General features: G+C 47.3%; 1 protein-coding gene across 2 annotated transcripts in view; it reads left to right on the top strand.

Moving 5' to 3' along the window:
- LOC121270932 (fatty acid-binding protein, intestinal-like) overlaps positions 1–13,849 on the top strand; it is a 175,550-nt gene that overhangs the window by 27,642 nt on the left and 134,059 nt on the right. For both annotated transcript variants that reach the window (XM_041176555.1, XM_041176556.1), the window contains exon 3: positions 4,535–4,707. In XM_041176555.1, coding sequence (XP_041032489.1) covers positions 4,535–4,707 — 173 coding nt within the window. The remainder of the gene's footprint in view (positions 1–4,534; positions 4,708–13,849) is intronic.

Here is a 13,849-nt window from a genome sequence, read left to right as displayed (position 1 = left end):
ACAGGGTCTGGGACAGTGACCTCCAGCAGCTCTAACAGTGACCAGCAGCACGGGGTCTGGGACAGTGACCTCCAGCAGCTCTAATAGTGACCAGCAGCACGGGGTCTAGGACAGTGACCTCCAGCAGCTCTAACAGTGACCAGCAGCACGGGGTCTGGAACAGTGAACTCCAGCAGCTCTATCAGTGACCAACAGCACGGTCTGGGACAGTGACCTCCAGTAGCCAGCCTCTGCCTGCAGATGACGTCAGACTTGTCCTTTCTCCTTTTTAACATTCAGTTTGCATGGTATTTTCATCCTGCTCCAATGTCCAGCTGTGCACTTGCCTCCTGTTTGTTGACAATTTGCAGATATTGTGAGGGTCTTATACAATGCTGCTAAAATTCCTTTGACCAATGGCTGACAATTGAATCATTAACAATTTCAAATGATTTCCCATTGTTGTTGGGCGAGTCGCCGGCTCCACACACAAGCTGCCTTTGAGAAAAACAGGAGGAGATTGGAAAATGTTAATGCACCTGTCCATGGGCATGTTTTGTAATTTTGTTAGTACTAACCCCCACACCACCACCCATCCCCACCCCCCTCCAACTGTTCTGCAGGCACCTGAGAAAATCCACCCCCTCCCCCAGCCCCACCCAGGTTTGCAAACGTCGTGAACTAAATATTCCAGGGTACTTAAATTTCGAAAACCATTACATAATATAACAGGAGGTGGGGTATCTCTGGTAATAAAAATGGGATTGAGGCAGAGAGAGAAACAGCGTTCTTAATCCAAAACCTCAGGATGTCGAATCAATATGGATAGAACTAAGGAAGAACAAAGCGCACCAGTGGGAGCAGTTTATAGGTTGCCTAACAATAATCATAATGTTGTTTAGAGTATGAATCAAGAAATTAGAGAATAATTTAACAAGAGTAAGGTAGTGATCAAGGGAGACTTTCATATTGATTGGCAAAAAACAAATTGGCAAAAGTTGTTTGGGGGCGTGAGTTCATGGAATGCATTTGGGAAAGTTTCTCGAACAATATATTGAGGAATCAACTAGGGAACAGGTTACTTTAGAACTAGTACTCTGCAATGAGACAGAGTTAATTAGTAATCTTATGGTGAAGGCTCTTCTGGGCAAGAGTGATCATAATACTATGAGATTTCATATTGAGCTTGGGATGATGGAGTTAAGAGTCTTGAATTTAAATAAAGCCAACTTTGTAGAAACAAGATGTGACTTGAGTAAGGTAGATTGGAAAATTAGGTTCAAAAGTGTGCTGGAGGTAGATAAACAATGGCAAACATTTAAAGAAATAATTAGTGTGTCTGGATTTTCAAAAGGTATTCAGTAAGGTGTCACACAAGATGTGGTTACACAAATTGAGGACTTATGGGGTTTATTGTAGTTTATTAAACATAGGTTGAGGATTGTTTAAGGGACAGAAAACAGAGATGATGAATAAACAAGTCATTTTCAGGTTGGCAGTTCAATGTTTGAGGTTTAACTATTTATAATCTATATCAATGAATAAGATGAAGGGACCAGTCTAATAGATCTAATTTTGCTTATGATATAAAGCTAGGTGGAAAAGTAAGCTGTGAGATGGACACAAAGAGACTGCAAAAGGAATGGACAACCTAACTGAATGGGCAAGAAGATGGCAGATGAAGTATAATGTGAGGAATTGTCCCCTTTGGTAGGAAGGATAGAAAAGTGAAAGACTTATTAAGTGATGAGAGACAGGGAGACATTGGCACTCAGAAGGACCTGAGTGTCCCTGTACATGAAACCTGAGTTGGGTGACGTTACAACTGGAGAGGGTCCACTTTCCACACATGTAGTTAAAGTGTCTGTGGCATCAAAGTCAGTGATGCCCAGACAGCTGCCTGCATCAAAGATGGCGCCAGTCATAGAAAGACAGGAGGGAAGGATTGGGCCTGCCGGGTTAGACAGCCAAACGCTGAATTCCGGGGAGGGTGGGGAGTGCAATGACTGGATCTCTTATTTGGAATTGAGCAGAAACACTGATTATAGTTATCTTTGCATTAAATATTCTGTTTTACAATTTGATGACTGGTCACAGCAGAAAAAAAACCTTGAACTGGAAACTGCAAACAACGCTGCATCAGTTTGCGGTGACTGGATCTATCCTTGATTGGGTCATATTTTTCATCCATATGCTGCCCCTCGGCAATATTATCCAAAAACACAATGTGAGGTTCCACATGTACACTGACAATACCCAGATCTGCCTAAACACTGCCCCTCTCAACCCCTCCATTGTCCAATATCCAGTACTGGATGATCCACAATTTTTCCAATGAAACATTGGTAAAGGTGAAACCATTGTTTTTGACCACCCATAGCCCCCACACCTCCGCCCCTCCATCCCCCACACACCCCCCACAAACCCAATGCTCATTCCCTAGCCAAAAATTCCATCTGACCATTGCCTGAGGCTGAACCACAGTATTTGCAACCTTAGCATCCAATAGACCCTGAGTTGTTCTTCCAACCCCAAAGTCTCTCCATCACCTAGACTACCTACTTACACCTCCATGACATTGCACATCTTTGCTTCAGGCTCAGCTTATTTGTTGCCTCATTCATGCCCTTGATACCTCTAGACTCAACTATACTCTCCTGGCCAGCATCTACTTTCTGCCCTCAGTAAACCTAAGCTCGTCCAAAACTCTACTGCCTGTATCCTAACTCAAACCAAGTCCTGTTCATCCATTAACCTTGTGTTCGCTGATCTACATTGGCTCCCAGTTCACCAAAATCTTAAATTTAAATTTCTCACCCTCATATTCAAATCCCCCCACCAACCCCCCCACCCCCCATGGCCTCATGCTCTCTGTCTCTGTAATCACCCTACAACCCTCCAAGAACTTTCTCCTCCTCCAGCCCTGACAGTTTGCACATCCCTGACTTCCTGTGCCCCACCATTGGTGCTCTGCCTCCAGCCGCCTCGGTCCTAAGCTCTGCAAATCCCTCCAGATGTCTCCACTTCTCTACCTCTCTCTACACTTTGGAGGTTATGTTCCTGTGAAACAGCTTTAAAAAAAGACTCATATTTTTGTAGCACTTTTCACAACCATGAGACGTATCAAGCGTTTTTCAGCCAAGGAAGTGTTTTTGAAGTGTAGTCGCTGTTAGAATGCAGGAAACATGAGAGCCAATTTGCGCACAGCAAGCTCCCACAAACAGCAATGTGATAATGACCAGATAGTCTGCTTTTTGTGATGTTGATTGAGGGCTAAATACTGGCCAGGACACCAGGGGGAACACCCCTGCTCTTCTTCAAAATAGTGCCATGAGATCTTTCACATCCACCCAAGTGGGCAAACGAGGCCTTAGTTTAACGACTCATCCAAAAGACAGCACCTTCTACAGTGCAGCACTCCCTCAGTGCTGCACTGAAGTGTCAGCATAGCTTTTTGTGATCAGGCTCTGGAATGGGAATTAAACCCAGAACCTTGTGATTCAGAGGCATCTTGGGGTGTTTTATTTTGTTAAAGGTGCAAGCTGTTGTTAAACCTGCGAGAATAACTGGAAAGTGTGATATAATCAGGGCATGAAGTCAGCGTTGGAAATTAAAGCCAGTCTTCCCGATATCGAACTGAGGGAATTGGTGACTCACTGAGGATTTGATGGGAGGGTTGAGGGTGTCAGAGGACGTGGTGGAGAATTAGCATTGGGTCATGTCAGATCCCAGGTGGAAACTGGTCTTTTGTCAAGATTACTGAACAGAGAAGGAATTGGACCTTCATTAATGGCCTCACCCCTCCCTATCTATGTAACGTCCACCAGTCCTACTATCCCCTGAGGTCCTGTGCTCCTCCGATTCTGGCCTTTTGTGCATCCCTGATTTTTAATCCCTCCAGCATTGGTGGCTGTGTTTTCAGTTTCCTAGACCCTAAACTCTGAAATTCCCTCCCTAAATCTTTCCACTTGTCCTTTCAGACGCTCCTTAAAAACTACTCCTTTGACCAAGTTTTTGATCACATGTTCTGATATCTCCTTATATGGCTCACTGTTATATTTGTTGCAATACGCCTTTAAGGGATGGCGGCATGCCATCATTAGGAGGGAAGTGTGTCATGTGACCCAGTCTTGGTTTCACTTTGACCTGTGAGCAGAACACAGCACACACAGCTCTGCTGCTCATGGCTTCTAGCTTTCTACCCATGTATATCTATCTCATGTGCCTTGTCTTAATAAACAAATTCACAACGTGTTCACCCAATCCCAATCTTTATAAAAAGACAACAATATTTAGCTTCATAGTGATCGTAGAAAGAGCTAGAAATGTTTTAGTGTGTTAAGGCACTATATAATGCAAGTTGTTGTTGTATTCTGTATTTTTCTGATCGATGAGAACAGCTCCTGTTTGAGCAGGTCTGACAGCCACCATTCAACTGTAGGTATTGCCTGTGTTACTGAATATCATCGGCTGTGTGCTGAATTCACAGTCCGATTGCCTCATATGAACAATAGCCTTTGTCTGTCACTCATGGTTTTGTGTTCACATTTCTCAGGTCTACCTGAAGCAGAGAGGAAGATGGTAATGAAGGACAACCTGGAAATGGACATAAAGCAGGAAGGAAACAAATTCACTATAGTTGAGAAAAGTTGCTTTTGTACCAAAACATCGGAATGGTCTTTGAATGAAGAGTTTGAAAATTCTCTTGCTAATGGGAGTCAGGTGAAGGTATTACAGGAATAATTTATTGCCCACTTCTCCAGTTTCTTCCCTCACACTCCGCTGACAATGATTGGTCATCCGCATTTCACTGACACCGGCAGTGGCCTCGCAGTTTCTCACCCGTCCACTCTTCAAATCAGTCATGAGCAAGACAGCATCAGACTCCAAGTGGGTGTGGATTGGCTGGTGGAATGGGGCACACATGCTCAATGAAATTCAACACAGGAAAGTGGGAGGTGATACGTATCAGTAGGAAGAATGAGGAGGGATAATACAAATGGAACAATGTCACAAGGGTTGCAAGAGGAGAGATACGTGGGCCAGGGTTTTACAGCCCCACCACGGTCTGTCCCTCCTGGAGGATGGGGCGAGCCATTTAAATCTCTATTCAGTTCCCCGGGAGGAGCCGTAAATTCCTGGCCCTGGGTTTTTTTTGTGCATCAACCTTTGAAGGTGACAAAACAGGTAATAAAGCATATGGAATCCTGGGCTTTATAGACAGAGGGGCAGAGTGCAAAAGCCAAGAGGTTATGCTGAATCTATATAAAATATTGGTTCAGCTCCAAGTGTCATATCGTGTCCAGTTCTGAAAACCACATTTTAAAAAGGATGTGTAGGTTTTGAAGAGGATGCTGAAGAGATTTACCAGAGTGGTTCCAGGGATGAGGGGTTACAGTTATGTGGAAAGATTGAAGAATCTAGGATTATTCACCTTAGAGCTCAGAGTGGATTTGATAGAGGTGTCCAAAATCATGAAGGGTTTGCATGAAGGAAATAAAGTGGCTGATTGGGCGATAATGAGAGGGCACAGATTGAAGATGATTGAGAACCAGAGACAGCATGAGGGAAAACTTTCTTATGCAGTGAAAGGTTAAGATTTCTAATGCACTACCTGATAGAGGCATGGATACAGATTCAATCTTAGCCTTCAAAACAGAATTGGATAAATACTGGAAGCAGAAGAGAACGCAGCGTTACGAGGAAAGAGCGGGGGAGTGGAACTGACGGGATTTTTAAAAGTTTATTTGTGGGATGTGGGCGTCGCTGACTAGGCCATCCCTAGTTGCCCCCTTGTTCAGAAGGCATTTAAGAATCAACCACATTGCTGTGGGTCTGGAGTCACATGTAGGCCAGACTAGGTAAGGATGGCAGATTTCCTTCCCTAAAGGACATTAGTGAACCAGATGGGTTTTTATGACAATCGACAATGGTTACTATCAGACTTTTCATCCCAGATTTTTTTTTTATCTCAAAATGATCTCAAAACTACGCCACTGCCTCCCCGGCTCTTCAAAAAAGCCAGCACAGACTTGATGGGCTGAATGGTCTCTTGTGTGTTGCTCTATTCTATTATTTTATGATTCTACGAGTTTGCACCATGAGTGTTGGCAGGTTGGAAGCTGGTATGAAGTTTGGCAACATGGTCAAGTACAACTTGGATCTCACATGACATCCGTACATGAATACTTTCCAGGAGAGATCCCCGGCTGATCCTTTCCCTTCCCAAACCTAATGAGTCTGCTTTAGCACCCTAGCTGCTGCCCAGCAGAGATTAGTTAGCTCAGCACAGAGCAGGGACTGACCTTCGGGCGGTCCCTGTCCTGCAATTGCTCGTTGAAAACTAGAGTTGTTCAAAACACAGAAAACACAAGACACATTTATTTATCTGACAAGTTAACTGCTTAGAGTATTGCAGTAAACAGATTCACAATCTGTCCTGAAGTCGACTAATATATGTAGGTAGGGGTTTTGAGTGTAGAGCCCTGATTTTAGCTCTGGGTCAGTTTATAACTAGTGAGGATTAGAGGTAATTTTAGGCGATCTCATCTGGTGGATTTTGATGAGCTACAGTGCAGCGCTGCTCTCACACCCTGATCAATATTATCCTGATCTTCCTTCAGTGGCCAATAAAATTGGGAAGGGTGTGAAACCAGGGTTGCTCCTGATTCAGTTTCTCACCAGGCAAGTTGGGTTAATATTGTTCCCTGTCACCTTTGCCCATGCTGTCAATTCTTAGGATAATAGGAAATAGGAGCTGGTGGAGTCCATTCAGCCCATCAAGTCTGCTCTGCCATTCAAACAGATTAAGGCTGATCATCTACCTCAATGCCAGTTTTCCCACTCTATCCCCATATCCCTTGATGTCATTAGTATCCAGAAATCTATCGATTCTCTCTTGAACATGGTCAATGGCTGAGCCTCCACAGCCCTCTAAGGGTAGAGAATTACAAAGATTCACCACCCTCTGAGTGAAGAAATTTCTCCCCGCCTCGCTCTTAAATAGCCTGCCCCTTATTCTGAGACTGTGTCCTCTTGTTCTAGACTCACCAGCCAGGGGAAACATCCTATCCAAATCTACCCTATCATGCCCTGTAAGAATTTTGTTAGTTTCAATGAGATTGCCTCTCATTCTTCAAAGCCCTAGAGAATACAGAGGCTGTCTCCTCAATCTCTCCTCATAAGACAATCCCACCATCCCTAGGGATTAATCTGGTGAGCCTCTGCTACACTCCCTCTATGGCAAGCCCATCCTTCCTTAGATAAGGAGACCAAAACTGTACACAATATTCCAGGTGCAGACTCACCAAGGCTCTATACGATTGCACCTTTACTCCTGTACTCAAATCGCCTTGTGACGAAGGCCAACATACCAGTCGCCTTCCTCATTGCTTGCTGTACCTGCGTGCTAACTTTTAGTGACTCATGAGCAAGGGCACCCAGATTTCTTTGGAAATCAACACTTTCCAACCCCTCACCATTTAAGAAATACTCTGTCTTTCTGTTTTTTTCTACCAAAGTAGATAACTTCACACTTATTCATATTATATTCCATCTGCCACGTTTTGGGGCATTCACTTGCCCTGTCCAACTCACCCTGAAGCCTCTTTGCATCCTCCTCACAACTCATGTTCCCACCTAGTTTTGTGTCATCAGCAAATTTGGAAATATTACATTTAGTCCTAGACATCCAAATCATTGATATAGATTGTGGGCAGGATACTGAGGCCTGCTCACTGATGAGTAAAATGAAGCGGGATGACATTGGGCGGAATTCCCGACGTCACCCCGCCCCATTTCAAATTTCGGGCTGGCGGGGGCGCAGCCGAATCAGCTGTTTGCCCCCTGACCTGTCAACAGCCTAATGAGGCCATTTAAAAACTAATTGAACCAATTAATGGACCTGCCCGTTTAACCTTAAGGTTGGTGGTCAGGCCGGGAGCTCTGGTGGGCTTCAGAAAAAGCACGAGACCTCATCCACGGGCGGGACAAGGTTTCATGAGGGTTTTTAAAAATTTAATAAAAGTTTAATTAAAAGTGATGGACATGTCCCAACTCAGGTGACAGTGTCACATGAGGGGACATGTCAGGGAAATTTTATTTCTCTACATTTAACATTTTTAAGTTTGGTGCCGATCTCCCTGAGGCAGCACTTAGCCTCAGGGAGATGAGTGCGCTCTTTCATGCACATGTGTGAAAGAGCCCACTCCTGGCTCAGGGAATTCTCCACCCGCACAAGGAGTGTATAGCGCTTCCTGGCGGACGTCACGCTGGGCGGGCTTTAATTGGCCCTCCCACATAAAATGGCGGCGCGCCCCCAATTGGGGGTGCCGATCGGAGGATTTCCCACACTCGCCTGCTCCTGAACTCCCCCCCCCACCCCAAACGGGGGTGGGGGCGGGGAGGGAATTTTGCCCTGTGAATAACTGGGCCCCAAGCACTGATCCTTATGGTACCCCATTATTAACAGCCTGCCATCCCGAGAACGATCCATTTATTCCTACTGTGTCCTGCCTGTTAACCAATTCTCAATCCACACCTGTACATTACCTCCAATCCCATGTGATCTAATTTTGTTTACCAACCTCCTGTCTGGGACCTTATCGAAAGTCTTCTGAAAAGCCAGGTACACCACATCCACTCATTCGCCTGTATCTATGCTACAAGAAACATCCTCAAAAAACTTCAACAGGTTTGACAGACATGATTTTCCCTTTCATAAATCCATGTTGACTCATTTTCTGAGTGTCCAATTATCACATCCTTTATAATAGATTCTAACATTTTCCTTACCACTGATGTCACACTAACAGGTCTGCAGTTCTCAGTTTTCTCTCTCCCTCCCTCCTTAAAACATTTGCTACTTTCCAGTCTGCCGGAACCTTTCCTCGATCTATAGAATTTTGAAAGATAACCACCAATGCATCCAGCATCTTTCTAGCCACCTCCTTCAACACTCTGGGACGTAACTCATCTGGTCCGGGATTCATCAACCTTCAATGCCAACCCACCCCACAGCCATAAAGTGCTGCTGCGGGGTGGGCTATTGAGGTTGGAGTGGGACTTCTACCCCAAGTCCCACCCTCTGGAGCTGCCAGGGCTGCTGCTGAAGAGAGAAGCCCAAGGCCTAAGGCAGGTAAATCTGGGGTCTTTGGCCTAGAAGGTGTGGGTGTGTTAGGGAGAGAGGCAGTGGTGGGGTGGGGGTGGGTTTAAGGGAAGGAGTGGGTAGGAAGGAAGGGGGGATTCAATCTAAGGCGGGGGGGGGATGCCCCTCAATCACCAAAGGTCAGTCCTGAAGTGCTGAAGAGCGACCACACCGGCACCCCACCACCGCCGCCACCCCCACCCCCGCACCCCCCCCACCCCATTTCCCTCTCTGCCCTTTAAACATTTCATGTAAAATTTGGGCTTCCCGCTCTTGCCCTGTTGTTATGGTGTGGGCAGCGTATTATCAGGGGCAATTAGGCTTGATAACAAGCCTAAATGACTCTTGATTTGTGGATTTAAATGTGATGGGTGGGCTGCAGAAACCTGATGCTCCATTTCTCTAGCTACGTATTCAATTGCTCAGTGCTCCTGTTCCTATAGTCACCAGCACCTGGCACTGGGAGTAATCCTGAGATCACTGCTCTTGAGGTCCTGCTTTTTAATTACCTCCCTAACTCCCTAAAATCTGTTTTCGTTACCTCATCCCCCTTCCTACCTAAGTCATTAGTCCCAATGTGGACCACGACCTCTGGCTGTTCACCCTCCCCCAGAAGAATGTCCTGCAGTCGCTCTGTGACATCCTTGACCCTGGCACCAGGGAGGCAACAAATCATCCTGGAGTCACATCTTTGGCAGCAGAAACGCCTGTCTGATCCCCTATCAAACCCCCTATCGCAATTGCTCTCCCACTCTTCTTTCTCCCCTCCTGTGTGGCTTTGTCACCCGTGGCACCATGGACTTGGCTCTGGCCTCACTCCTCTGAGGGACGATCACTGTTACCACTGTCCAAAATGGAAAACTGGGTGGCACACAAGAAGGCGGAGGGACTCCTGCACTATCTGCTTCATTCTCTTAGCCTGCCTGGTGGTCACCCATGCGCTCTCTGGCTGCAATCTTCTAACCTGTTCACCTCTGTAAATCTGCTATCCACATAGTTCTCTGCCTTGTGGATGCACAACGGAGACCCCAGTGCCACTTCCGTTCTGAAACCTGCAGCTCCAGCTTTTGCAGCCCAGTTCTCAATTCAATTGGCTGCAGCAAAATGCAGCTCGGGGTATGTTAACCATGTAAATCCCACCGGCTGACAGACCACTCATTCCAGGAAGGGAATTGGCAGGAATTCCTTCAGCCCAGAGAGCAGCAGGATCCCCTGTCATGCTGTCTCCCCTTCTCCAGATCGGGGATCTCACAATTGGAGGAGGTGAGTTTGTGTCAGGGGCTGAGGGGAGCACTTCAGAGGGACTCCGGAGGATCTTACTCCATCTCCTCGTGGACTCATAAGGAATTTTTTATTTTTTTTAATTTTTTGGGCCTCTTCATCTCCTTTCCCAGTGACTGGGAATCTCAGTTATTGCTTCCTGCTCAGGTTTGACAACAAACATTTTAATTGGATCGCAATAAAGTCATCGCACTTATGTTAAAAGGAGACTGCCAGCTGTGGGTATGTCTTCTTGCTGCCTGCTCAGTGATGTAGATAAGCCCACGCCAGGTTAGTGCTCCGCGAATCCAGGCCCACCAACTGACCTGGGTGGTTTTAAATGCTCATCTGCCTAGTTTCAGCCGGGTGGGGAGGGTTAAAATTGCACCCCAGGCCAAAACTCTTGTAACGTGGACTAAACCGTGGCATCGAATGGAGTTACTCAGCAATATCAGGGCACACTGTGCACTGAGTGGCAGCACAGAGTAGAGGTGATGGGGACTCAGTGCAGCGAGGAATGAGTGCTATCTTAGGAATTTGCTATGGGTTTGGATAGCTCTCAGGTTTTCTCAGGCTATAATTTAGATTAACAGTCAGATTCCAAATTAGGGTTTTAAATTGGCAATCTAGTTAAAAACACCTGGTTGAACAGAAACTGCCTGGCAGTGGCAGTTATCTGACAATCAATTGAGCGTGGTTGCCTGAATTGGTGTTAATTACTGTAGCAGGAAGCAGACTTAGCAGTGGTAATTTGGATGTGAGTCACCAGCCCTCTATAAAAGCAGACAGGTTTGTAACTCTTTCGAGTACAAACACGTTTCCATCTGTTCCTATTCAGATGAAGTTACATTGTTTCATAGTTTGCCATTGTGAGATTTGAACTCTTGATAATCTTTTAAATGAAAACCAAATCAACAAAATTGGGATAAATCAGGCACAGCCCCTAATTCAGGTCAGCTGTAAAACCAAGAACAAAGTTTAAAGGAAACTTACAAACTTTAAATCAAAATGTGATTAAAGGGGTCAACAAAACACCCCAGTCCCCGCGGTGCCCACCGAGCACGGAAGGCCTCGAGAGTGCCAGCAGACACCGCGTGCTCCTTCTCCAGGGACATCCGGCAGCGAACGTAGCCGCGGAAGAGGGACAAACAATCGGGCGGGACTCCCCCGTCGATCGCCCGCTGCCTGGACCTGTTAATGGCCAACTTGGCCAGGCCCAGGAGCAGGTTCACGAGGAGGTCCTCCTCCTTCCCAACCCCCTTCCGCACCGGGTGCCCATAGATCAGGAGCGTGGGGCTGAAGTGCAAACAAAACATCAATAAAAGGTTTTTCAAATAACTAAAAAGGGAGTGCAGCCTACAACAACCTATGTATACATGGTCCACGGACTCCACAAGACCGCAAAAAGGGCATGTGTCCTGAGAGTCCGTGAACCTATGCATCCTCTTATTATAAGGGACTGCTGCATGCAACACCCTCCAACCCAGGTCCCCGATAGAAAGGGGGAGGACACCTCCGTAGAGGGCCTCCCATCGGGGGCCTCCGCCGCCGGACGGCAACAAGGCACGCCAGGGCGTGTCCGGTCGACGGACAAGGGCGAGAAAATGGAAGGTGTGCAGCAGCAGTCCATACAAAAAGCTCCTCTTTGCCGTGCCAAGAGGCACAGAGGGTATGTCCCCGGGGCGGCTCATATTGCGGGGCACCAGCACCCGAGGGAGGGTTCGGGGCTTGGGGCCAATGTGGAATTCCGTCCGAACAGGGGAACGCTCAGACGGAAGACCACCGCGCACCTGGGCCGCCTCAAGACCCAAAATAACGTCGGGTCCGAGCACGACCGTTCTCAGGTCTTGGATGGCATCGGCTGTGACCTGGACACTCACAGACGCGCGTCGCGCCAACTCCTGCGGGAGCATCCAGCCCAGTCCTCCGCCACCCAGCACGTCCCCGATCCTGGTCACCCCTGCGGCCACAGCCCTCCTCTCCGCCAACCACTGAAAAGGACGGAGGGGCGGATTCCTGAGCAGCGGCTCTCTGACGATAGCCGCTACTCCCGACAGGGGAGAGCTGCGTCGCGAGGCGACCACTTTCCAGACTTTGATCAGGTCCTGGTAAAAGATGGGCAACGCCTGCAAGGAGCCACCGAGGCCCAGCTGTTCTATAAACAGGAGCTGCACGTCATAATTCAGGCCGTGCACCTGACGGAAGAAATACGTCATCAGGGCACACCATCTAGGAGGAGGCTCGACGTAGAGGTATCGCTGCAGGGTCTGAAGGCGGAAAGTCGCCACCTGTGTGCGTAGGCACACTAGCGCCTGACCACCCTCCCTAAAAGCACACATTTCCTAACCCAACAACCACAGTTTCAATCTACGTTTACTTGAACTCTTGATCTTTGGGTTACAAACCCAGTACCATAACCACTTGGCTATTTAGGCCAAGCATGAAGTTGCATTGTTTATCATTGTGAGATTTGAACTCTTGATCTTACAAACCCAGTACCATAACCACTTGGCTATTTAGGCCAAGCCAGACAGGTTTGTAACCACACAGTGGAGATGACAAGGAATGAGTTCTAACATGGGAATTTGGTGCAGGTGGGAATTTGGTGTAGAAGAGAGAAGAGGTGCTGCTTTTGATACCTTTTTATAAGTCTCTTGTAGCCGTATGGTCTTCTCCTGGCCTATTCCTTGTCTTCTTAGTTGTCAAAATGGGTGGAATCATCTCAGATTTGCACAAAGTGTGGTAGTGGGAGGGTAAAATGTTAATTTACCCATCAGCTGCAGTGGTGGCTGCTCATGCTGTATTGTCCCAAACCCGCTCTGGCTGCAGGATGAGCAGCATCCTCACTCATCGGGCTTGAGAGGCACCAGTGCCCTGCAAAAGAGGATAGCCACCCAGTGCTGAATGAGGATGAATGATCTCTTCTGTTCTGCCAGAGTAAGTCACGCTACTCATCGTTTTCAACTCACACACTCACAAACCCATCACACATCTCACTCACAGCCATTTAGAGGGACATCACCATTTATTGTCTCACACTCACCGTCGTTGTCCTCACCCCATCCATGGGACCACTCACCACCCACACAGGCCAGGCAAACTTATCATCTGGCCTGGCAGGCATCCTGCTTACACTCTCTCCATCTCTATCCATGCAGGACAAGCTGGCACACAACAAGAGGGAGAGGTCGCAGGCTGGTGGAGGAATGCCTGAACTCAAGGTCCTCACAGACTTTGAAAACAGAGCCATGCAGCTGGTCGATGAGGATCTGGACTGTTCCTGTGCTGAGGGTGAGGTTGGCGCTGCTCAACCAAGTGAGGGTCCAGCAGTGCAACATCCATCAGACAGCCAGGCTGTGAGTGATGTGTCCTGGTTCACAGGCCACTGCCTTGCACTGATTATCTCCCCTTGTTTTCACAGGCACATCTGGGAAACAGCCGACAGAGTCCATGACCCAGGACCTC

Source organism: Carcharodon carcharias, chromosome 28 (genome assembly GCF_017639515.1).
Source record: "Carcharodon carcharias isolate sCarCar2 chromosome 28, sCarCar2.pri, whole genome shotgun sequence".
Taxonomy (NCBI): domain Eukaryota; kingdom Metazoa; phylum Chordata; class Chondrichthyes; order Lamniformes; family Lamnidae; genus Carcharodon; species Carcharodon carcharias.
This window is presented reverse-complemented; position numbering and strand designations above follow the sequence as displayed.